This window comes from Anopheles maculipalpis, chromosome 3RL, assembly GCF_943734695.1.
Source record: "Anopheles maculipalpis chromosome 3RL, idAnoMacuDA_375_x, whole genome shotgun sequence".
Lineage (NCBI taxonomy): Eukaryota > Metazoa > Arthropoda > Insecta > Diptera > Culicidae > Anopheles > Anopheles maculipalpis.
The window spans coordinates 4,801,099-4,826,626 of NC_064872.1; the positions used below are offsets into that span (position 1 = coordinate 4,801,099).

Below are 25,528 nucleotides of genomic sequence, written 5' to 3' on the forward strand. Positions count from 1 at the left end.
ATTTACTTCAGTATTACGAGACGGTTTGGTGACTTTATTTAGATGAAATATTTTGAAAATCTGGTGTTGAAATCTGGATATCGTTTGATAAAAATAGAAATTTGTTGCGAAGCCGGTGCATTGACGCTGACCTTAAGCGGCTTCGAAGTGAACTGTTGAGAGATTTAAATTTCTCTATAGAACGGTTTGCCTATGACCTCCCCGAACAAAATTGGAACGGACATGTTTTTGTTGCCTCCCACACGGCTTCTTGATGTTCTTGAAATATACAATTTTTGTAGTTCCAAATGTTGGAAGTGTTTCGATACATTTCCAATTTGGAGCTGTGTTCTCAGGTGCAGAAAACCCTGACGTTTAGTTTGGATTTTTCTCCCAGGAATGGCAAGAATAATTTGACCTAGATACCAGCGTGTTACGTAAATAGTTGTGCGTTTATGCATTCGCCCAACCAAGAACATAACAATAACAAGCTTGTGCGTGTGTGTTTGTGTGTGTATGGGGTAGGCAAACAAATACATAAGCATAAACATAAACATAAAGCCGCGGCCTACTACAGACACGGCTGTCATGACGATACCAATCACCTTCTTTGTTGTCTGTATGCTGTGGATAGATCTATTCGCATGATGTCTTAATGGTGTGGACAAGGAATTTTTAGTAATGCGAGAGTCCCCCTAGTTTTACAAATATGACGCAGTGCGGGTTAGAGAAAAGATTGCAAATTAAGGGAAATTTTTTCGGACGATTGCATGCTCAAAATATCTGCTCTAGATATCTTGGAGCATAAGGCGAACCTGCGCTCCACAGTCCATTAGAGATACATGACCCTTGGACAACCATATTAATCATTGCGTTTAAGGTCCTGTAAAGCTATCCTAGAACAGTGACCCCATCCTCATGACTTAAACAGAAGAAAAGATATTCAGAAAAATCACCTTCTGGGTCAGACTCAGAGCCTATTGTCCAATGTTACAGCAATATTTTCCTAAAGATCAGCAGTATTAGATCTCTTTTTCTCATTTTTGGGACAAGCCAAGTCTTAAATATAGCAAGACATACTTGCTAATTTGGAAATCAGCTGATTTCGGCAGGTTTCATGAGGTTTTACAAAGTCTTGTATGTGGATCATTAACTATAAACAATTGTAAAGTCCGTGTGAAGACAAAATTTGCTATTAGTCTGCGGTTTACTTAAGTTATCATTCGCTAAAACCCCATATCAGCTGTCACCGAACAGGCTGACTTCACGCAAGGCTTTAGAGCAGCAAATGAAGTGTGGACACTACTCAGTCATGTATGATGTGAGTGCCTGCTCAATTTCTGTACTCGTATGTCAACTGTTTTGATAAGTGTTTGACTGGTAAGATAAGAAAAATCAAAGTTTTTGCCTCGGGTTGCTATTGCTGGCTGCTGCTGTGCGCTGTGACGGTAGATGACGGTCTGATGAGGTGATGTACGCAAACGGTGCCCAAAAAGTCGTCCAAAGTGAGTAAGTGTGTGCGCACCAATCGTAGAACGATGAAGCATAATTGACAAACGTCTCTCTGTTTCTACTTCCTCACCTTCATCACGGGGGTGGTTACGTCCGGGGTTTGCAAAGACACGATAAGAACAGTACTGTCAGTTGCGTTGTCTCCTGATGGTTGTGTGTGTTTGATTTGCGCAAAAAGATGATCTTCTTACCATCATCATCACCATCACCACCACCACCACCGCCACTGACTACCGAACATAATTAATCATCAACTCTCCTCCAGCTGGAGGAAGTCATCGTGGTAGCAGCGCAAACGGCAGAACAACCTACATTTGGCTTGCACATGGGTTTTCGCCGTTTTGTGCCAATTATACCTTTTTTTTGCGATTCAAAGCTTAAATGGGTTTCCGGTGTCGATTTGGTTGGTGAGTGAGTTGGGTTGGAGATAGTAGCAACAATGCCCCACCCTTAAATGTTAAGGAATTGCATATGTGAGTATGTGTGAGTTGACATAAGCTTGGTTGCGGCTGGTAGTTCATGGAGGGTAAATGAAATCGAAGCGAAAATAATAGAACTAGTGCAAGTATCACCAACTACAGGAAAACAGAAAATTTTGCAAAATTACACAAAGAAAGCAGCAGCACTCGTTTGCCGTTAAACTTTGTGAAGGCGATTTGATCCCCGTCCCCTCGTCCCTGTGGTTGTCGAGAAAAGATTGATTGATCTTTAAGACATACGTGGCAAAAGCAAAACAAAACAAACCTGATCCGTCCAAACATACAAACAGCGAACGAGGCTGTGCTGTGAGCCTAAACAATAACAATCTCCTTCCCGCTCTTGTGAGCCAGGCGCTTTGAAGGATGAATTAAGTGGCCCCTCTGCTCGGAGTCAACGTCCAGCTGGCTCAAACTCCGTTCCAACATTTCGGCAGCCTCATTAGCGGATACCAATTCCCTCCCCGGTATCGCCCGAGTGGCATCGAATAGGCAGAGAGAAGCAGAGAGGCGCTTCTCTCTTGTCACTGGCACACAGAACAGATGGAACGAATCGATTGGCTCGTCTCTAATGGTCGTGGAATGCTGTGGCTAGTTTGTTGGAGTTTTCCGATCCACCAGAGAGATCGGCTCGTTAGAAGTGGATCCTATGCTTAGCATCTTTCCTGTTAAAGAGCTCTTCTAAGCGCTTAAGTGATCGCGAGTTTCGATAGCGGATCGAAGCAGCTAACGGGACAATCTCGATGCTTTCGGAAGGAATTCCTACGCTTCGGCAAAGGGGTTTGTGGCTTAAAATTTGAAGCTCCCACAGGACGGCAGCTGTGTGCGACAACATCACCGCATTTGTTGCAAGATTAAGACAAAATATTGTGCGCTTGGGTGCTGCAACAGGTTAATTAAATTGTGTCCTGCAATTTTGGAACTCTTGTACTCCACAGAATGCTCAGGTCAGAAATTCGTTGGATAATTCTGCTGCAAAATTACTTCTGCCCAAGTTTGATAAGCACTTGTAGCGACGTAGTTGCACTGTGTTTGTGTGATCTTTTCCACCTCAGCGTCAAGATCAGATTATCGCTGAACCAATGGTGTGTGGGGCAGGTGTTAAGATCGTGAACCATCTTCTTCTTTCCCCCCTCCCAGAACAGTACGGCACGAATGAGTTACTCCCTCTACAACCAACCCGCGTGATGATTTATGGTAATTTAGCGTTTAAAGCTTCACCAACCTCGTTCCGTTAGTTGCTCAGCACCGACGTGGCTTCATGTTTTCAGGGTTGTTTTTCCTCCCCGCACTGAGCCTGAAACGTAGATGATAACGTCGACGTCTAGCGTCGACTGACCGGTTAGTTGTCTTCTATTTAGCGATTGTTGCGTAATCGTATTCGTTCCGCCATCGTACCAGCATCTTCGTGATCTTCATCACCTGAACGCTAGATTTGGCACGTCCGGGAGTCCGGGGCGAATGTGAGTGTGTCTCCGTAGTCGCTTTATCCCACGAAAGCCGTTGGAAACGATTACCGTTCGATCGACGAAATGAAGAACGTATGACCACCATCGGTTAGTGTGCTGGGTCGTTTCATTCATTCTTTCGCCCTGTGCCACGTGTGTTGAGTTTGGGAAGAACAGAGGACGAAACCAATCGAAGCAATGGAGGACAGTTGGGACACCCGGGATCGGGGGTATCGCAGAAGCAGCACGGCGAAGTTGAAGGTTAATGTCCAGCGTGGAATGTCCCGCCCAAGATGGGGCAAACGTTGTGTATGTGTGCGTGTGTTTTGTTCTCTGCTCTCCCCAAAAAACAAGTCAGAAGGGTTAAGATTGATCTTCTGGTATCCCAATTCATCCACGTTGTTGCAGTTATTGGAAGGGAACAGGTTATCAAGAAGCCATCCGCGTTGGAAATTCCACGTCGAAAGTCAATCACGACAACGATGGCGCACAACAAAACATGTCCAGCGTGAGGTTCTTATCGGTGCGGAATGCGTTTCGTCACGGAAGGGTGTTTTTGTGTGTGTGTTTCGCAAGGGTATGGGGTAAGGAATGGAATTGTTAGCAGGTGACTGAAATACCGTTCGAAGGAGAAGAAGTATCATTTTATAAGCACCATTACTGTCTCGACCCGTGGTCTCTGATATCTTATCTGCAAAACGCGTGTTTGAGGTTGAAGAATATTTCCATCGGAATCTCCAACTCCAAATCTTCAATGCGTCGACAGCAGTTCCATGGCGTTTGAGTTAAACGTTGATGCAATGGAAAAAAAACTACTTCAAACTAATTCAATAGAATATATTCTTCAACAAACTAATACTGGGACGCCCAATTACAATGTCCCATCACGCTTAAAAAGCTTTTCGGATTCTTACTTACTGCTGATGGTCATGCTCCAATTTGCTCCCTTTCACCACGATCCACGGCTTCCAATCAACGAACCATTGCGACATCATAATTGCTGCGGATTGTCAAATCCAATTAGACGCGGAACTGTCATCCGAGCTCTGGCCACAGGTACTTCCCCAGAATAGAAAACGGCATATGTTTTCTACCGTACAACCGATACTAATACGATTCGAACAAAAGTATTAGCGTGTTTTTTTGGGCGAGGCATGCTTGACTCGCTGCTGTCAGTGCTGTTGCAGGTGAAGCGATATTCCACACCCGACAAGAGTCCCAAGGGATATGTGGAGGATATGCCAACTGAGTTCTTAAGCTTTATCGATCTCTCCCGGGTTGATGATGCCCCGTGAATGGGCCGCGATCGAATTACAGCGTTAAACATTGAAGAGGTTTTATTACAACAGTGGACAGGCGTTAGGGGAGCGCGGAAATTTGATGTAAAGTTGAAAGATTTTTTTTTCCTGGGAGCAGATTGCAGAGCAAGCAGGTTCTCCGGAAGTCATCGATTACTCTTGAATCGGTACGGTTGGTTCATAATTCTCGATATGTCAAGTTGCATCGGAGGTTACTTGAAACACGCTTCTCAGTGTTAGGAAATTAGTCCACGTACTAACAATAGTTCTTAAGCCCTTTCTTGCACACTCCGCACAATCGAAAAGAACATCGTGTGCGATTTGAGGGGCTTGGCAAACTAGTTTTTTGTCTTGAAGAATGTTACCCCAAAGTTACTCTCACACACAATTGGATTTACCGGTGGGAACAGTGTAAGAATTCCTCCGATCAAAAAAGCGTGCTACTTGCGTTGTTTGACAGCTGGGGTTAGGAAATCCAGTCCATTCGAGGTGCACAGAAATCGTTGGCTGGTTTGCCTGCTCCATACAAATCACTGTATGGAGCAGGCAAAAATACTACAACCAGAGCATTAAAATCGAGCTCTACGTGTGTGTGTGTGTCCTACTACCGAGCTAGAATCCATGCAACCGGACTTGAACTGTTCCCATGACGGCCTGCTCATGCAACGTGTTTCATTGCTCTCGTGTACGATGGTAGGGATGAATACTTGAATCAAAGTTTAAGCATTTATCTAAATACTCGAGAGGCTTAAAGGCAGCAGCAGCAGCAGCAATAGACCGGCTTACGGCATTTCATTGCTCTGCTCACCATCGCCAGCAAGAGTGAAAATGCGCGCGTACTGTGCACCAGCGTTGATTAATTCTTTTTCTCAACAATGCTGACGTCTTCGTACCATCGTGGAAGAGATCTCGCAAAATATAGAGCCGGCAAGTAGTAAGGGCACACTCGTACACGTTCCTTGTTTTTGGAGTGTTTGCCAAAATGGTAGATAAGCACTAATTAAATGTTTACTTCAATTTTTCATTGTGGCAATAAGAGAAGGAATGTTACAATGTTTGGCTTTGCGTCATTTTGGGTGTTTACTTGAACCATGACTAAAGATCTCTTAGAAAATTAGTATTCTGAGCCGATTTGGTTTACTACACAAATTTCTGACTTCATTTTCTATTTATTTGAAAATAAGGTCAAACCTCCAGAGTACTTAAGCTGTGCCACTCAATGTAATTTCTGTGTATCTTTCTTATCGCGACTTAAACGTCGGCTTTATCAAGGGTTTGCCCTAAATCGTGTGTCTTATCGATTTTGATTGAGCTGCATGCCGCAGCACTGCATTCTGAAGTAGCTCCGATGCCACATCAGCTCGTTAAGTTCGACTTATTGTACATAAATCAAATATAAGATTTGTGGAAAAGTTAATATCAAATAAACATACCATAAGCGAAACATAAGCGTTTGAAGCGCCTCCAATAACTCAGGATAAATGTCGTATATTGTATGAGGTTCGTTATGAGGCAAGCTTTAAGTCATAATATGCGGCCCAAAGTTGGCGTAAGTGACGTTTTGTGGAAGGCATTACGCACAGCAAGCAAACTCACTTTTTTTTGTTTATTTCACCGCCAATCGGTTTGTGTGTTTAGGAAGAAGTGGTCGAAAGATTACGTAGCGGTTTGTGCCATTTAAGCGATATTTGTCTTACGATGGAGATTCAGCGTATGGTCCGGTATCTGGTCGACTCATAGGAGATTTTATTGAGGAGTAACGGGGTGCAGTTGCACGACCCTATGACTGTAAAACCAAAGCAGAAATATAGGTTTTCCAATTCTCGCCAGTGTAGATAAGCAAAAAAGTCTGTTAAACACCAGATGCATATCGACTGTGTGATGCAAACCAAGCTACGAATGAAAGCACCCGGTGATATTTGCTCAACACCTTGCTCAACACAATCCGCCCTTGATACGGATGGGGAAACGTCATCTCTAGCTGGAGCTGAATTATCAGTCAACCTTTCGTAGGGCAGTTAGACCTAGAGACGTAGTAATACTGGCCGTCGATGTAGTTGTGATGCAGAACGTGTTAAGAGGCGTGCGCCTCTTACACATATCGTTGCGCTTAATGTGGGAAAAAATGGAAAATTCACTTTTCTTCACCCGTTGGTTCGACTGTTAGCGTTCAGTAACAAGTTGCGCTGAGCTGACTTCGGTGAGTGAGTAATCAATGGGTTGGGTAAATCTCAGCGGTGGTTTTCCAAGCCCCAACCCTTCTTCCCTTTTCCCCCTAACGAGCAGGTGGATAGTTTATCTCCATTTTGTATGCCATTTTAATTAAATGTTTGCTGTGGGAAGCTTACGGCAGCGGTGGTGTTTAGGTAAGAAAGATACAGAATTAATATAAAAATAAGATTCGTTATCGTACAACAAAAAAGGGACAGGGAAGTTGGTTCGCTTATTGTGTCCAGCAAATAGAGAGAAGCGTGTAAGCGTGTAAAAAGCGGTAATACAGTTGTAGTTTAGCAAAACCACACAAATCATTATTATCATCATCGTCACTCCCAGTTGGCACTCTCCCCCCCCCCCCCTCTCTCTCTCTCTCTCTCTCTCTCTCTCTCTCTCTCTCTACCCTTTTTGGCATTAATGATACAATTATGAAGATTTATGCCTTATTCCTCCAGAGTTGCTCTAAGCAAGCTATGCACTGTGAGGTGCGCTGCGTATGCGTGCCAGATGTTGGCGTGCGCATATGAAGTCAATAAATGAATATATACCCACGGAATAAAGCGCGTTCCTGTCGAGAAATTAGGTCCATTCGGTCCGTGTGCCTCCGGGCACCTCACGGGCCTGTAAAAGGATCAACTTTCGGGTGTAATGAATTCGCTTGCTGTTGGTACCTTCGGCTGAGAAACATGCTGTTAATGAATATTTCAAAGTAGATTCTCGTTAGCAGCAGTAACATGTTAAACAGACAGCCAGGTTCAAGGTGAGGTCGGTTGAAGGGCAAATGGATTTAGGGGTGCTAAATGGAAATTAATAACAACCTTTCCTCTTTTATGTTACTGAACTATTTGGAAGAGATGATGGACGTGTTTTTAATATGTTAGCATTTACGAGCTTCTGTATGTTTTTTTTTTATTATTTCGTAATGACGGCCAGGCCGTATTCCTTAAAATCTAATCTTATAGTCTTGATTAGCTAGCTCTAGCTAGTCTAGCTTTACCACTCATTCAACTTATGTTTTATTTGGAGGGTAGGCATCCTTCCTTCTCCCTCAATTCAAGTGCACCTTATCTCGGGTGAGCTTGGATGTGGATGTTGCTGCTGCCAAGTATGGTTCTGATGTTATCCTCTCTATTTCCGCTAAGGAAAGAAGAATCGATTCCAGACATCTCGCCAATGACAACGTCGCTAGGTACGACCTTAAATCTCGTTGCGAACGTGTAACAAACAAAAAACAAATAAACATAACAAACTACAATCAGCTGATAGGACGATAGTGCGTACAATCTACGGGAAGGGAGAAGGGAAGGGATCAAAGGAAGTCAAACAGAATCCGCGCATATTCGTAGTCCTTCTGTCCCAGGATATCTCGCATCCTGATGCCAGAATGGCTGCCAAGAGTCCGGGTCTAGCCCCATCGAAGTCCACACATGACTAGAGGATGTGGTCAATGTCGTGGTATCCGTTGCTACAGCTACAAACCTTGGAGTCGGCGCTGCCTATACGTGGAAGATGTGTATTTATCGTATAATGGTTCGACATTAAGTCTCGACATCAAGCGAATAAACGCACGATCTACCGGGAGCCCGTGAAAAAAGCGTCTGTAAATTATATTACGAAAAATATTACAGATTTGCTGGTATCTTTCTAGAGAGGTTGATTTAGCTGAGCACACCACTCAAAGCTTGTGTAAGTCCACGCGTTAAAATAAGCACAAATAGGTCAAACGCGAATAGCAATCGGGTAATCGAGTCCCAATGGAGAATCGCACTTCTTACTTCTTAAATGATAAAGTAGTAATAGCTTCGCTTAATAACCAACCTTAATAACGCAATAATAACCAACGGAATTTTAGGGCTAAAGCACTCATAGAGTTGCAGTGCTGAAGCAAGAGATTCCTAAAGATCCTGAAGATGAGTTCCCAAATTTATTTTTTAGTGTCAACTTTATAGTTAGTCTTGCCAAAGGTCAACGAAATCATACTGCTAGGAACTGGTGCTAGTACATTTCTGAGTAAGCTTAGCCATTCGATGCGGTCCGGTGGTAGAAGCGCCGATCTTCACCGATCAAGGCTTTTCCCCCGTAGTGAAGGCTAAACATCCAACTTAGTGGTATCAATAAGTCTCGTAAGTTATTCTTTGATCGGTATGACTTAATAAAAGCTTTTTAAGCCAAGAAGAAGGGGAAGATTTATCTTCCCTAGTCGTCTGACTCTCGTCTATGATTATACAATTGAAACAACAGATAGAATTCAGACGTGCTTAACAGCTACGATCCAACCGATCGTGTATTACGACGCTTTCTTTTATAACACACGAAATAAAACTCAACCGTACCGTTGTGATCGAGCTCTGTTTATTTATAACTCCATTCGCTGATAAAGTGAGAGTGAAACTTACCAAAAACATTTCACTTTCATCGATCGAGATATTTTGTGTTTTGCTTCTATCTCCTTCATCCTTTTGGTACTTTTAATTTTCTCAACTGCTGCTCCAGCTCAGGATCGGAAATCGTCTGCGTAGAGACGGAGGGTTCTGCTTTCGAGCGTTGCATTATATTTTGGAGATCGCTGGGTTCCACCAAATACAGGAACGCGACAACAAACAACTGTCAAGCGCGAGGATGGCTTGGTTACCGGTTTGTGAATTTATTTAGTTAAAAACTGGAACACTTCTTTCACCTGGGACACGCACGGCAAAACGTGTATGGGAATAATTTATCCATCGATTGTTCACTTTCATTTCAATCTTGCGTTCGATTCATATCAAAAACACACAGTGCCGCATATGTCATTAATGATTTAGTCCAAAAACTAAGGCGATGAAGGATTAAATTTGCGTGCAAATTGGCACAACGAATTTTCTAATCGCTTTCGATTGCTAATCTCCAATTTCCAAGGAATAGGGAGCTCGTTGCTTGCAGCAGCGGCAACCAACATTCCAGCTGCATTAAGTCTTAGAGATCTTGCGATTCTGCTGTGGTTCCAACAGGTGGTTGTCGATGGCAAAGGAGCAGTGACAGGTTGTGCGTGAAATACAGCTGATCGAGATCGCGGATAAAGGCGAGCCCGCAAAACCGAAAACCAGTCGTCAGCAAGCGAAATCGTTGGGCCCTGGGAACTTTCCTGGGGACAGCGAATCGAAATGAGATTTGGAAGCAATTTCGAAAATCGAAAGTTTTTGACTTTCTGCCAAGCGCTGTGCTCCAAAGAGACGGACCAAATTCCAACTGACTCGCCTGTGGAACAGGTGCTAGACAAATTTGCAAATCACAGTGCAATGACACAAGGTGGTGGTGGTGCTGCATTTCCGAGCGGTGCAGTGAAAAGTGACAGGATGGAGTAATTAAATTGCAATATTTAAATTCAAACTGGCGAATGGAATGTGTGTCCCGTGAGCTTCCTCGTGCATACACAATTGGGAGTATTTGGTCGGGTTTGTTTTTCGTATGCATAACCACAAATGCATAGGAATTACGCACAATCCGATTACGCATTACGATCGATAACCTGTGGGGGGGGACGATCGAATGCATAACGACACGTGCTCCCTGGTCGTATACGGTGGAACACAAACCCTTCTACAAACTTCGGTTATCGCTGCGCTACGTGGCCTGCAAGTGGAATCAATCAGGCAAATAATAATTATGGAACTGAACCAGGCAGACAAGTCTTAGGTCGCAAGGGAAGGAGAGAGGGAAAACAGACATGTGAGGCTAAGTTTGGCGCGATTTTTATGTGATTGTACATGATTAAGAGTACTTTTACGCTCACGAATGAACCGGGGTTGTTCCTTGGTTCACATAATATGCTCGACGGTGGCCAGACATTTTCAATTGGTGGCGCAAGGCAGCCAAATGTCTGCCAATTTAATTCTAGCGAGCGAACAAGTACTTTTTTAATGAGTTCGCTTCCAACACAAATCTTTATTTAAGCACATTGTCTTATGGTTGTGTTCGGTTGATCAATTCTAACGAAACGGATGTAAAAAAAAACAGCTTTTTCTCATTAATATTTAATTAACCCACATGAACGGTTGTTGTGTGTGGAGTTTCAGTATTTGAATGTTGAACCAACAAAAACGACGTTGGTGGTGTCGATGATATCATCACCTACGACAGAGACTCCTCCTCCTTGACGTCGTTAGAATTTTTGGTTTGTTATTTGTACGAGTTTCAACTCCAAACGATACAATTTAAACGACCTTAAAGAGCTCTATTAAGCAGGTATGTAAAAGAAGTACAATTTCTGCAAAAAAAATCCTCATATTCTGCCACCCTAAAAGCGTCGAAGCGTATCATCATCGTGACATCGGGACATGATGTGTGTGTGTGTGTGTGTGTGTGTGTGTGTGTGTTTTTTGCATAGCTCTTCTTGAAGGTTAATGGTGTGCGATGGTTGCCATTTCTTTGGTCGTTCGGTACATCTTCCGCAGGTTAAGAGCGTTTTGATGAAACGATGTGCGGCTCGGTGTGACGATGGCGCAAATGATGATGATGACAAGCATTGATGAACTTAACGCGATGGCCGATTAGGTGTAGACGAGTTGATACAAGTGCAAAGTACATCCGGACAACTCGGAGAGGCCTGGAAGACTTACCAATGTCTGACTTTCTTGACTTAAAATTTAGTCGCGGTGTGAGGATGTCTTAAGTGTGTCCCTAACGATATCGCAAAGTTTGATTTTCTTTGAAATTGTTAAAATTTTCCTCTAGTGCAACTCCACTACTATCATGAAATTATGATCGATTGGACGTCCGATCATCTATGGTGAGAAAATAAAATAAACCAATAATAATCAAGCAGACCCCACAGCACACCGAGAAACTAAATTTTTACGAAAAGCGAGAAAATTGTATTAATCGAGAGGAAAAGTGCAACTCCAACTCTGACTGACGGCGACGATTAGCCGAAAGTGTGTCCGTACAGTGACTTGGCCGCCGTGGCTTCCATATGCTATCCTACTGTTCATTGAACCTAATCCCAACCCTAACCTTGGTGTGAACATTTTTGACGTAGTTTCATCTCACTCTTCATGCCACTTATTCTTCACTTCCACCTGTTGCAATTTACTCCCACGTGCTGCATTTCCTACCGACAGCTGATGATCTTTAACAGCTTGTTGAGATGCCTCCCCTGACTTTCGATTTCGAAAATATTATTTGTTTGGTTTACTTTGCTTGCCACACCTCCTTCACCATTCCGATCCCGTTTCGTGCTACCGTTATGTTTGCTTTTCATTTTCTTATTTTCACACACACACACACACACACACACACACACACACACACACGTGGGGGCACGTTGAGGCCCCAGATTGAACGCGGGAGTAAAAGTGCAGGGAAAGGAACAACGATCGAGGATGAAGTCTTAAATAGCATGATCGGATGAATCTATTAATCTATCGGCAGCCAAGATTCGTTGATGGATTTTACACAAGCTTTGGTTCGCTGGTCGGGAAAAAAGGCTTTGCCAAAAAAATGGATAGAAAATCTGGTAGCGAATGATGATGATGATGATGATGATGATCCAGCTGAACCTCTGATCGTGGCTCGTTGTCGGATAATTATATCATGATGCTGCCTATATGTTTCTGTGTGTGCACAAACCACGCGCACAAACACACACCGTAAGGAGTTGTGGTAGGGGTTTCTGTAGGCCAAGATCGTCCGGATTTTCCAATGGTTATTTTCGTTCCTTCTTATCTCCTTTCAACCGTTTTGCTGTTGGGTGGTTCAAATATTTGCAGAGGAAATTGGTTGAAAAAAAAGAGATGAACACCGTCGAAGATGAAAGTTCCGCAGGAAAAAAAAAAAAGTTTTCGCTTTTTAAGTTCACTTTCTGTAGGTTTTTCTTTATTTTGGTCGGCAAATTGTACCGCTGTACAGAGGGAGCCGTGGGCATGAGAGTTTGACGCATCCATCCATCCATCCACTCATCAACAAACTCCTCCGCGGATTATTTGGGTTTGGTCGAGTTCGCGTCTCTTTACACCATGATTGGCGATGGTGCCTGCCGGTCTATTAATCATTACGGAGCGGAGCTTTCGTAGTTTCCTTCATCCACCGTCGTAGAAAATTTCATCAAGCAAATTTTAATCTACAGTATCTCAGAGATCCGAAAAAGCATGAAAGCTATTCGCTGTGTGTGGTTAATGGTGTGGCAAACTGTATACATTTTTGTAACTGATCCGCTCATGCACATTCAGCTTTTGAGCATGCATAACACGGCAGGTTGTGGAGCAGGTTTTAATTGTGTTTCTTTTTCTCTATTTCTTTGCAGGGGTAAGCTAAATGGTCGAGCATGTCAACGGTCTTGTAATAGAAGCAACACTATCTCTCATGCGTAACGCCGAAGGGCGTCCGAAGCTTGCGACAATGATGATGAGTGTGTTGTGTGACAATCGCCTAGTCTTTCGGAGGATCCTACAGCCGGTGTATCAAAAATTATTTCAGATATCTTCCCGCAATATTTAGAGCTAATTTCAGTTGATGTAAATTCATAAATTTTGTGAATTGCCTGAAGCCTTAGAGACGCTGGAATGAACACGAATGAACAGTCTTATCATAGCTCTTATTACTAATTTATTATCATCAACGAATAGTAAAAGCTACATTATTAATATGTCTTTATAAGTCACTATAAACTTGAAACGATTTTATAATCAATTTCAATCTGTGCTTGAGAATCACATCCTCTGGTTAACCTTCATCCATCAAGCATCGCTAAATGATAAGATTAGTTGTGCACGATAAAGCCGTTGATGTGTGTAGTGGAGGCAGAAGGTGATGATGTTGATGATGATATTCACCGCATCAGTGATGATCGCTGTTGGATGAGGGAATCTTTTAAATCTAGCTAGCAAAAATCACCTCTACAGTCCGATGGTTCCGTGCCGTCAACATGCACCTGTGTAGTTGTGCGCTATCTTGAAAAATGCTGCGCTGCGTGTAAGCCTCAGACGATAGATTTATAAATGTTTGTCATTACGTTTTGCAACATTTAACCGGACCGTATGGCGACTGCAACTGTCTGACTTGACTGACCGTGGCGGCACTCAACCTCAATCTTATCGCAGCCGCTTAAAGCCGGTACAACAAGGATGGTATGTTGCGATATCTGTTCCGATCTCTTAAACGCCTCGTTCGTTTCTTCAACCGTGTCCGATGTCATAGTGAGCGATAAAGGAGCTATTAATTGCTATTTCCTGTCGAAAAGATCGAACCGGTTCGACGAATAAAATGCTCGAAAACTTACCTTTACCTGTATCACTGTCTCAACCAACTATCGTGTGCAGTGTTCTAGCAATAAAACATAGTTTTGGGACGCTTCAATAGACAGATAAAACGTTTTAGTGTTTTAGGACGAACCGAAGCATAAGTTCTTGTTGGGTTACACAATTTATTCGTTGTTAGATGGGAACAACGTAGCCCCGCCGCGAATATTTATCGTTGACGCTGATTGATACGACTCGTCGTAGGCCTTTGATCGTCTTGCCTTGAAAAGTTGCTGGCCACGAAGAAACGAGGCGAATCCCAACACCCAATTGTTAGCCTTATCAACCTTTTATTGATAAAGCACGACACGCGTGGTGTAACGCCTGTCGACGTCTGTTCTTATAACCACGTGCAACGCAACGTTTCGGGACGTAATCGAAGAAGTGACGTGATGTCGAAGGTATTTATTGAACTGTGCTTGCGCGAATGAATTTCCAAAACTTGCCAGATATACACACAAAACTTGAAACAATGTTGCGATCGCATTGTATAAACGCGATCGTGAAAGTTGCGCTGGTCGGCTGGGTTATAGTTTGACCGAAATTGTGCCATTTTTGCATAACAAAACCCAAACAGTACACACCCTCGGAGCGCAAAGTTCTACGCGTTTCCAACCCATAACAGAGGTCTCTCCCCACTCGGTACATTTGGAGCTCTGGTGTATGTTGACGATTGTTTGGGGAGGCTGAAAAACAACGCAACACAACACACGACGCACGAAACTGTCAGTTGCATTTCCGCATTGGTGAAACTTCCAACAGACAGACCAGACAGTAGAATAGCGATCGAGAGTATATGAAAACGCAAACTGCGATTGTATATAGCGACTCGCCGTTGAGTCTTTTGTTGTGTGTGTGTGCATTAATCAATAACTTCCACTGGATGGTGCAGTCTCCCTTATTGAGTTCTCTTCCGGTATCGGTTGATGATGCGTATCGGATAGATTTTCGGAACTCTAGAAGAGAGGAAACGATCGGCAGCAGATGTAGAAAGGAATGTTTCATATGGATCCAGAAGAATTAGGTCAGTCGGAAACGAACTGCGAACCGTTTCTCTCCGGGAAGGGTGCCCACAGCTACAACAATCGTGACATTCTACATGAATAAATTCCACAGTGGATTAGTGTTTTTTTTAGGTTCTCATTCCAAAAAGGGAATGTTGTTTTTCCTTGCTGCTTTTGTGTCCTGCGAATGTTTTTTTTTTTTTCTTTGCTGTACAACACAAGGCAACGAAAGAATTCTGAAAAGGCATAATTATTCAATTCGCTAGTGTTCTTTCCTCAGCATCGATTTGGAATTTGATATCAACGGAATGTCGACGATTTGCGGTTTTCACGCCCTATTCTCGAGTCGACGGCTATTGTGAGGATTATTGGATTGGCGCCTTTAGGAGGTTGTCATAATATTTGAGATGAGAAGTAGTGGCTATTTTCTGCTGTTGCGGGAGTTTCTTTCTTGTGAGTCCTCATTTTAATTGGAACAGATATACTCTTATATCCTGCAAGTGGTCTGAAGATTTATGAGGTTGAGTAGAAAAGTCTCAATAAATTACACAAAAAACACTTGGTTCGGACTCAAGCAAATGCTTTTAACCTGCACTAGCTTCTTGGAGGCAAATCTGATACAAAAAGGGATGGCTGAAGATTTGCTTAACAAGAAAATTCGGAATACAGTTGGCAGCTCACAGCGCAAAGCGCTGCACGGGTTTTTTTAATGTGTCCCGCTGCGAAATGTAGATTTGTGTGAATGAAACATAAAAAATAAAATTGTTACACCGTCTGGACGCGACGACGCTTCGAAAGGACGTAGCCAACTTCAGCTAACCTCAGCCATAGCAGCACCTTATCTGGCCAGCAAAATTTCAATGGATTTGGTCATCATTCGTGCACTCTGTAGCGAAGCAAATGATTCCTTGTCCTGCGGGAACTGTGGCACATTTTCTCCCATTGCTTGGTATGGTGTCTTGTTGGAGGAACTGAGCCTGTCCGTCCAGAAAGTAACCGAAATGGCCTAGGGCCACATCAGTTTGTGATGAAAAGGGAGAGGTAGGGTGCTCATCGTTGGTCAGACGCTTGTTGGGGGAAGAATGTCGGCGTGCGTATACTTTGTGACGAATTAAAGAAGCAAATTTCGCTCCAAGCCTTTCATGGCGTCCCGTCGTGTAATTACTGTTATTTTATTTGGGGTGGAGTTTTTTTTTCTTCCTCAACGGACATAAAGCGATGGAATGTAGCGATGGCGCTGGCTGCTGCATCTTTCTTAATGAGGTGCCGGAAGCAAAGGAACCTTTTTCTTGGCAAATAAAAATACAACGATCGGCTTTAGGCAACAGTTGGCTGCGATGGTTTCTAATAAAATGGTTAGAATTTATTTATATTCACTGTAAATGATCGTCTGAGTGAGGGATCTCTAAGACACGCCACACATAAGAAAATAGATCTGACTTAGTTGCGCTAAAGTGACTGTAAACGGACACACGTGCATCCTCTGTGCACTCGAGATGTGTTTGCACATGTGTCGGCAGGTGAATTGTTATCATTCGATAACAGAGAAGGTGTAGAAAATGGCAGAGGAAGTCTAAATTGTGCATTGTAAAATGGATTCTAGATGCTGTAAACAACACTAGTCCCATAAGGAATGTCGTCTCGGTATTTATCATTCACTTTGGACGGTGAATTCACTAACAGAGCGCACTTGAATAGCACTTCCGCCAAGGTTAAGGTGAAATTGAGTTTGCGAGTGTAAAAAAAACGAAATCTTCTTAACCCATCTGTCTGCTCGTGCGGAAAACGTGCACCTCAAACCGGACGAATGATCACAGCTTAAAGATCGAAGATCAAGTTGAAGATCAGGTGTGTATCTGAGGGGTTTGGCTTGATCACATGCCCGCGACCCGTTCCATTCGGCGAGACACACGCACTGCCAATTTGCCGACGAATAAGATCGTGAATTGTGGAGTTTGAACTTTCGATCAGACAGAGAGATAGCGAGAGCGAGAAACCGCGGGAGTATGATGGGGCGTTGATCGCACGGATCGTCAATTTCCGATGGGCAGTTGCCATCTTTCGCCGTGATCTTGTCGTGTGTGTGTGTGTGTGTGGAGATCAGGAGAGATTTTACAGCTCCCCAGCTATAGCTACTTTCGTGCGAAGTTTTTATCAGCGGTGGGGACGACGACGACGACGACGGGTTATCGACTTGGATCGTCCGGTGATGGTTGGGTGGCGCGAAAAGAAAAATGAAGCTAGTGCTGCCGCTGTCTGCGGTCACTGTCGTTGGTCAGGTGAACCGGTCCCTGCCGGCTAAACGGTCACTAAACTAAAGGCAAATCTATGCGTAAATTATAATAATTTTTGCAAACAGCATATGCATGTGAACGATTAGAGTGACATTCCACAGCGCTCTGTGAAGGGAGAAGGAATTGTGGAGTCTTTAGTGCGGGAGAAAACTTTCTCCTAGAAAAGTTGTAACTTAAGGAAGTGTCCCCGAGTCTTTTTGGTGGTGCATAAGATGATGACGGGGGAGACCTTGTGCTACTTTGCAGGTTAGGCCACACTGCTCGGTAATGCCTAACGGTCAAAGATAGAGTGAGAGTTGGTGATAAAATTCGGAAACGTATCGATGTGACCGCGCGCATATATCAGAGAAATCTCAAATTCCTTCGTCGCTGGCGGTCGGCAAACGCTTCCAAGAAATGGATGGCCTCTTAAAGCCATCGGTGTTCGATCAATGGGTGGTATGCATCCGACCCGAGGGTAGTGTCGCGTAAGGTGTGTGTCCAAGCTGTTGTGGGTTTGATGCGTTACAAAGCTCAAGTTCAACGACCTACTGCTACGCCACGGCCGAAATCGGAATGTCCACTGACATACTCGTGTGTCGTATCGGAAATAGATGGATTTACCGCTTGCCTACAACATGGTGTCTTATGGGATATGGGTAGGATATTAGCAGCTTAGATTTCCCCATAATCGCAACAATAAATCTCTCTGGACGGAGAAATTCGTTGTCTAATGGTTGTGTACTAGCGTTACTTTGTTAAACGATGCTCTTAAACCTCCAAGCAACTGTGACTTTTACTGGAGTTAATTAAAATTTCTACATGATTGATAGCTTTCGAGCGGATGCAAAGCATTTTGCCGCGATCAGCATAATCTTCGATGTAATTATTCATCCAAAGTAGCCGAGTGCCAAGATGTGTCCTAGGAAACCACGATAAGGTAATTGGTTGATGTCACTAACTCGATTAGCAGCAGAGTCTCTTGTATGCTTTCCTGCAGTTTTTATCATCTCAACCACTTGGTGGTAAGCTCTTAAACTTTACCTTAATCGTTCCCTAACCAAATCTAAACCTTGCGGCATTCTTTGCAATCTTCTGTTTAAAAATTCGTACAGAATCAAATCAGTAAAAATTTGGTACGTGCTCTGGCGGGACACGTTGTCAGCCGCTGGATGCTGGCGTTTTTCCTTTTCTGCGTACGTGATTCCTTACTTGAAGAGAGCATGAAACGAAAACATTCTCTTGCCACGCCAACAACTGTGTACGGACAGCACGCGGACCGATGATTCCGACAGTCAACCTGTTCTGTGTGTGCGCCCGGTTGATCCGTCCATCCGTCCTGCTGCTGCTACGTCGTCTGTCCCTTTCCCGAACCGGTTATGAATCTTAACCAAGCGAAAGGAAGAAACTCCAACAATCAGTGTGTGATGTGTCGTTCGGGTGCGGTCGGTGCTTTTTTTTCGTATGCCATCCCAGCCTGCCAGAAGAGTTCTTTCGGACGAAGCTCTTTGCAGGTCTGCTACGTGTCTTAGAGCTTTCGTATTTTTCCGGAATTTTGTACGTGTGGTATGCGCTCCACTACCCACTGTTCTCGTGGAATCGGATATCAGCAGGAGCCTTTTTTCCCGCAGGGGATAGAAATCAGATTATTACTCCCAAAAATCTTCTTTTTCCTTGTGGGACTTCCTGATGAAGTATTGGTCTTCATGTTCCGCCAGCATATTGCATAAACGTTGAGATAATGCAGTTTCGTTCATAATACACGTCAGGAAAGTAAACTTTGAGAGGCATAATGTTGGCGTATATGAGTATGTTTTACAACCGCCAAAATTCATGTCTACCCACCGATTTCTGACAACCATACGGAGGCATAGGCCCACTTCCACCCGAACGAGTTCCATCTATCTATCCGAAGGTGCTTTTAGCATGGGCGGACCTGGGTGTCTTCCGAAAATGGTGTGCAGACCAAATTTAGGATACACTCTCCCGTGGTGGAAGCTATCTGACAGCCACCGCCGAACGCCTTCGATTTTACATTCCACTCGGCGAACATGTTTATGATCACTTCATAAGAAACAGACGCGTTATGGACCCAGTTAGTTGCCTCATCTGATGTTGTTTTGTAAATGTTTTCGTATAATACTGGTGTCTTATTTATGATACTGCTTTTTAGACGAGGTTTACCTTCTTATGGAACTGTTGGTGCATTTTGTTTTGCAGGCATAATTAAATTGAAGGAAACCATACGTAATTGAGTGCAGACAGTTGTTGTCAACTCAATTGTTGCAATGTCTCTTTGCGTATTTAAGACTTACGGCAGCTTTAGAGAAACCCGTAGAATGGTTACTGTTATCGGTGGGTTTAAAGAACACTCGACGATGCACTCTATTCCTTCTTGTTTTGTGTATTTGCAGGTTAAAGTTATCGATTCTGAATGTTACAAAACGTTACAGTTACATCCAAAACTGAAAGGCGACTAGTAAAAACGATTCAAACTCTATAACTGCCAACAGTTGCAGTTTGATGCACCAGAAAAGTTACTTGTTTTCGCCGTTGGTGTACGAATACTTCCGATTTACACATACTCCGAACCCACCGGGGTAAGCGAAACGGAGCGGAACGTTTTCGGATGGAAAGCTTCGCCATACTGTCGAATGGTTTTTTTATGACACTTGTATCCGATCGTGTTGTCTCGATGGTGGAGTTACACGTGAGTTCTTCCACGGTATGCCCTTTCTAACCGGGTGGCCGTGTCGTGCATTGAGAGGACAATAAAGCACACATACACACAGAGAGAGACCCAGCAAGCAGACAACTAAGGGCAGGTGAAATATGAACGGCCATTGTCGGAAGAGCACCAAGCCCGGGATTAGCTTTCATATCATGAATATATGATAAATAATATATGGCTTTATTTATGTGATAGAATTTAAAAAAAATCCCCATATATTCGAAACTTTACAGGCAGAGTCAAACCATCATTTCTTATTTAGTAGCTCTCAGCAATTTAAATTGATAGGAGGCTTCCACTAGCATTACTGCCACCGATGATTCATGGACGAACATATGATCTATTGTTTGCACACTAGCTATTCTTCATGGTAAATAATTTTTGATCGATTTTTATGGTGTGAAGTTCTAGGCAAATGTATGGGCTTGCATCACGCCTTCGTTCGTTATTACGACTTTATTTACAATCGATGCAGAGCTGACGTTCTACCCAGTTCTCAAGTTCCGTAGATGGTGTGGATCGTAAAGAATTCGAATTATGAATTGATTTATGGCGATTGTGAATAGAGTGAAGTAATCAACCTGTCTCCCCATATTGAACGTTCTATTTTGTCTTACTGAAGAAAAGTACTTGAGGATGTCTGTAAGAATTTTATCTTGATTTATGTAAATAATAAAGCAATTCTTTTCATATCTCTTCTTTCGCAGAATATTTCCATGCACAGTAAAGCCAGCTTCGGGACGGTGCAAAGTTCACTGAAGCTGCCAAACTTGTTGGACATGATGCTGCTTCTTCTGATCAGATGAGGTAAGGATGAGACAAGAATACTGTACAATTTTCACATCCACAATAGCACAAGCCCGTATGTTGGCGTGTCCGTAATTACCGTTGCCTAGAAGAAGAGAATTATGCGTTTCATCAATGAAAAAAAGGTACAATCTAACGTGTACTATGTACCCATGTTACCCTAGCGGACCGAGCCATAAAAAAGCATGAATGAATTTGAGTGACAGCCGACCAAGTCGAAACACGCCATCACATCATCATCACGGTTAGCTGAACGTGTTTTCATGGTGCGTCTACCGGCAGCAGAACCGAGAGGAAAACAGATTTTTGAGCATGCAAGGTGCGAATAAAACCGGTACCGGATATTAGGACCCGGTACTCGCACTCGATATGTGGAAGACGATTACAGTATTGGCGGAGAGAGGGTGTGTAGAAGATAAACGATTCTTCTACCACCACTTGTCACCAATGCTCCAGAGTCTCATCTGGGCCAGCAGTTTTTACACGAACGATGTCTGAACGTGAGAGTAATCGTGTGTCTTCTAAAGCTTCTACAGCTGATGCCAAGAAGTAGTCCCGTTTGTCGGAAGCAGTTGGGGACTTTTCATCAATTGCACGGTACAACCGTGTGAAACTCAAACATCACATGCAGATGTTGACGTAATGGTTAAGTTAAATGGTCGGAAGAAGTCTCTTCCTCCCTCCTCCTCTGGTGTTCTTCAGATTGCACACACTTACTTGCGTCGGAATGATAAATGGATTTACAGATTTAGGGCAATGAGCATCGAATGATGACTATTGCATGACAGGATTTCATAGTCAATACGTAAATAACAGTATGATTGACACGACGATGCGCAATGCTGTTTGCGATTGGCACAGACACGAAGGAATATTCGTCCCTTGACAATCCCCACTTTCTATCACATATCTCCCTTCAAATGTCGGATCGGATTCTCACTGCAGTTCCGGTGATTTTAGAAACAGAAAACTTCCGGTACCAGACCCAACTCCGAAAGATTGAAGGCCTTAAATTCCTTCCCTTCCCATAACTGTTCAATTAGAAAATCAGCTTCTATCAAATCACACCACCACCAAAACCACCACGCCGCGTCGACGTTGGAATCTCTAGCCGGAAGGTGAGGTGTCTCGTTTTACGATCGGATCTCGGGTCGATTCAATTTGATTAGGCAGATTCCAGCCGGAGTAGTAGGAATGGAAAATGTTGCATGCATCACGCGAGCCCCGATCGCGCATTGGCGTAAAATATCTCTAACCGTAAAACATTAATGAATGACCGGGACCGGGTCAGTGTGAACATAGGGCGAAAGCAAAAGCTTGCCTTCCTTCGTGTGTGTGTGTACCCTTTTAACTGGTGGAATATTGGCGGGTATGATTGTGGGGTTTGTGTTAGCCCAGCCCAACTTTACGGGAGCCCTTTCATTTGACTTCCGATTGGTGTTTTGAATCAATACGGAAACCGTTCGGAAAATCGATGGATGGGAACTAGGGCATAAACGGCGGTGTTAATATTTTCTACGCCTGTCGTATGACTTTCATCAATTCTAATTTAGTAAGAGGGGGATGTTTTGTTTCGTTTAATATACGTCCTAGAAAATCCAGGTCAGGCAGGATTCGATTTGTCGAACTTCCGGATGCCTAATAGAGCAGGATGATGAAAAATGATGAAGGAAGAATGGTGACTACTTCTATCCTGTGTCAAAAAATAATCCATATCTCTGAGTAATCTGCTGCAACACTAATTTTTGTTCTATATTTTGTTTACTTACAGGAATATACTTCATCCAGACACAACAGTGCTTATGTTACCCCAGAAAGCGTACGTGGACATCGTCTGAATATATGAAAAGTCGTTCATAGCGGCGGTCATTTGTCGAAATAAAACGTATACACCCGCCATCACGCCCCGACGCAGCAGGTTCAATTGATCGGTCGAATTCTCTCTGGGACTGACATTTACACAGACACCGCCGAGGGGTGGGCCAGTAAAAAGGCCATCGTGATCGAGGAGGACAGCCCTCTAGCTGAGCGTGTACTACTGTTTGCTGGTACGATCGGGCACAATTGCGGTTGATTGTGGACCGCACGCCATACGTTGTCGTCGCGTCTCATTTATCGTTTGTGTATCGGGTCATTAGTGTGCAAACGGCGGCGGGCAAATTTGTCCCGCAAAGCGACAAAAAAGAGAAGAACGTTTGCAAATTGATTCGATTCTGGGTTGAGAAGAACGAGGTTGTGGTTAAGTGAGTGTACTCTTCCATACGTTTTATACAAACAGAACCACCATGTCACATCACAGCGACGATCAGCTGCTGCAGGCCGGCAGTGATTCGTTTTGGGAGCTAAACAATTACAAACGCACTACCAAGCGGATAGAGGACGGTTACAAGTAAGTTTGAGGGCGTCTTCGGGGCATCGTACCAAATGCAACAATATTTTATTTCATCTCTTCTTCTAGATTATGTACGGAGCTGCAAACACTGATCCAGGAGCGTGCCGAAATTGAAAAAGCATATGCCAAAAATTTGAAAACATGGTCCAAGAAATGGGGCGAACTGATTGAGAAAGGTGAGTCCAAACAAAACCGGGTCCAAATGTACCGAAAGTCGTGAACAGTTGATCAACCATTCTGCTGCGGAAAAAGGAAAATCGTCATGTGCAGCCGTAGAGTGTGTGTGTGTGTGTGTGTGGCCGGGAGGTATAACAAATTATACGCCACACGCTAATGTATCAAATGTCCCATCGTTGCGAACAACTACTGCCACACATCAATCGTCGTTGCGCTACTTAATATGACCTTCAACGGTTTTTAAGTGATATCGCCACCATGTGCAGTCGCGACCACCCTACAGCCTGCTGCATGCTGGTGAAGGTTATAATTTTCTTGCTAGATTTTTCTAGGACCATATTCCATCCATGATGGGGGGGATGCCTCATGCATTAGCGTCAGTATCAGCTAGGGGTGACATAATAATAGTATAAACGCCTCGACCATGAAATCATCCGATATTGTGGGGGGTGAAGAATGAGAATATGGGTTGATGCACTTTTTGCGTAGTGAAATGGGCCCATTTATGCAGCATTTGATGTCGAGCGAGAGAGAAAAATAGTAAATTATGAACATTTTACTAATGAAGATTCCCGGCACGGTATCCTGTATGACTTTGATCATTTAACTGGGAAAAAGACAAGGACATTTTTATAGGAGACGTATGCCACAATGTCACACCATTACAGAAATCGAACACTAAATCAATGTGGAGCATTGTGTAAAGAGTCGGAAAACCGAAGGTCAAATCCCACTGAGCTCTAACACACAGTTGGTTGGTGAAGTGGATCAATTTGTTAGCATTTAAAAATAGATTCTGGGTTGTGCGTGTCGGTCCACCCGCACGCGCGTCACCTTTCCCTACACGCATTTTGCTCCGATCCGGCATCTTTGTAAGAAAAGTGCGCTTAATATATCATTTCCCAAACAAACACACACTCGCGCTTTTGCCGGCTCTTCTCCATATTGTTGTTATACACACTTGCCGGGGACGATGCTCTCTCATGATACACCTCAGCCAGCTGCTTGTGAATCGGATGTGTGATGAAGCGAAAAATTACAGACAAATGATCCCATGCTTCTATGCCCAGATCATGTCTGGACGTGGAAACGGACTGGAGCGATGGAAGATGATTCAATAAATTCCCATTAGCTGTAGTTTCGTTGGAATTGTAGGAAAAGATGTTATAAGTTAATGTCGTAACATCACACGTCAGCATGGTTGGAGTCTTATGTCATATCCATAGGAATTTTATGTGAGGGAACAGTATTTTATTTATAATTAATAATGACGGTCCAGTACCGTATTGTCCTAGGGAACAGTATTTATTAATGTATTTTATTTGAATCCTCTATTTTTTATGTTGTTTTGGTAGCTGTTCTCAGTATTGTCCCATTTTCCGGAAGTATCAGAGCCAACCGGCCTGAAGAGTATTGATTTTTCAATTAAACACTCACCGGTATACGATACAAATGTCTTACCTTCGCCACAAATCGGAGTAGAAGTGTTGTGTGCGTTTTTCTCCTGCCTTCTCATAGCCTTACATTCCAATCAGACTCTCCATCGAACCACACGTCCTTAATTGAGTTACGAGGGTCACGAAAGGGGTTGAATTTGAAAGATATTGACAGTAGCGTGCGTACCGTGCGTACCGGACTTCCTTTTACCATTAGAAGGGGTTTCTACTTTTGAAAAAGGATAAAATTGTGACCGACAAACGGTGCTTTAGTGTTGTGTGTACATACAATTAGAAATATTTTATTTTTCCTTTAATAATCATCCTTACTTTTCCCCGTATTTCAAGGACCGGAATATGGAACGACCGAAGCGGCCTGGAAGGGAATGCTTACCGAGGCAGAACGTCTGTCGGATCTGCATCTAAAAATTAAGGCAAGCCTTTGTTCAGATGTAACGCTGCAGATTAAAGAATGGCAAAAGGACAATTATCACAAGGTACGAGAGAGGC

General features: G+C 43.4%; 3 protein-coding genes across 8 annotated transcripts in view; all 3 read left to right on the forward strand.

Moving 5' to 3' along the window:
• LOC126564527 (protein kinase C and casein kinase substrate in neurons protein 1) overlaps positions 1 to 25,528 on the forward strand; it is a 424,303-nt gene that overhangs the window by 395,313 nt on the left and 3,462 nt on the right. For both annotated transcript variants that reach the window (XM_050221597.1, XM_050221599.1), the window contains exons 2-4: positions 23,299 to 23,402; positions 23,472 to 23,581; positions 25,367 to 25,515. In XM_050221597.1, coding sequence (XP_050077554.1) covers positions 23,299 to 23,402; positions 23,472 to 23,581; positions 25,367 to 25,515 — 363 coding nt within the window. The remainder of the gene's footprint in view (positions 1 to 23,298; positions 23,403 to 23,471; positions 23,582 to 25,366; positions 25,516 to 25,528) is intronic.
• Positions 1 to 25,528, forward strand: part of LOC126564444 (mucin-2-like) — a 363,283-nt gene that overhangs the window by 260,250 nt on the left and 77,505 nt on the right. The window lies entirely within an intron of this gene.
• Positions 1 to 25,528, forward strand: part of LOC126563903 (kinesin-like protein KIF14) — a 107,768-nt gene that overhangs the window by 39,784 nt on the left and 42,456 nt on the right. The gene's annotated exons all lie outside the window — the stretch shown is intronic.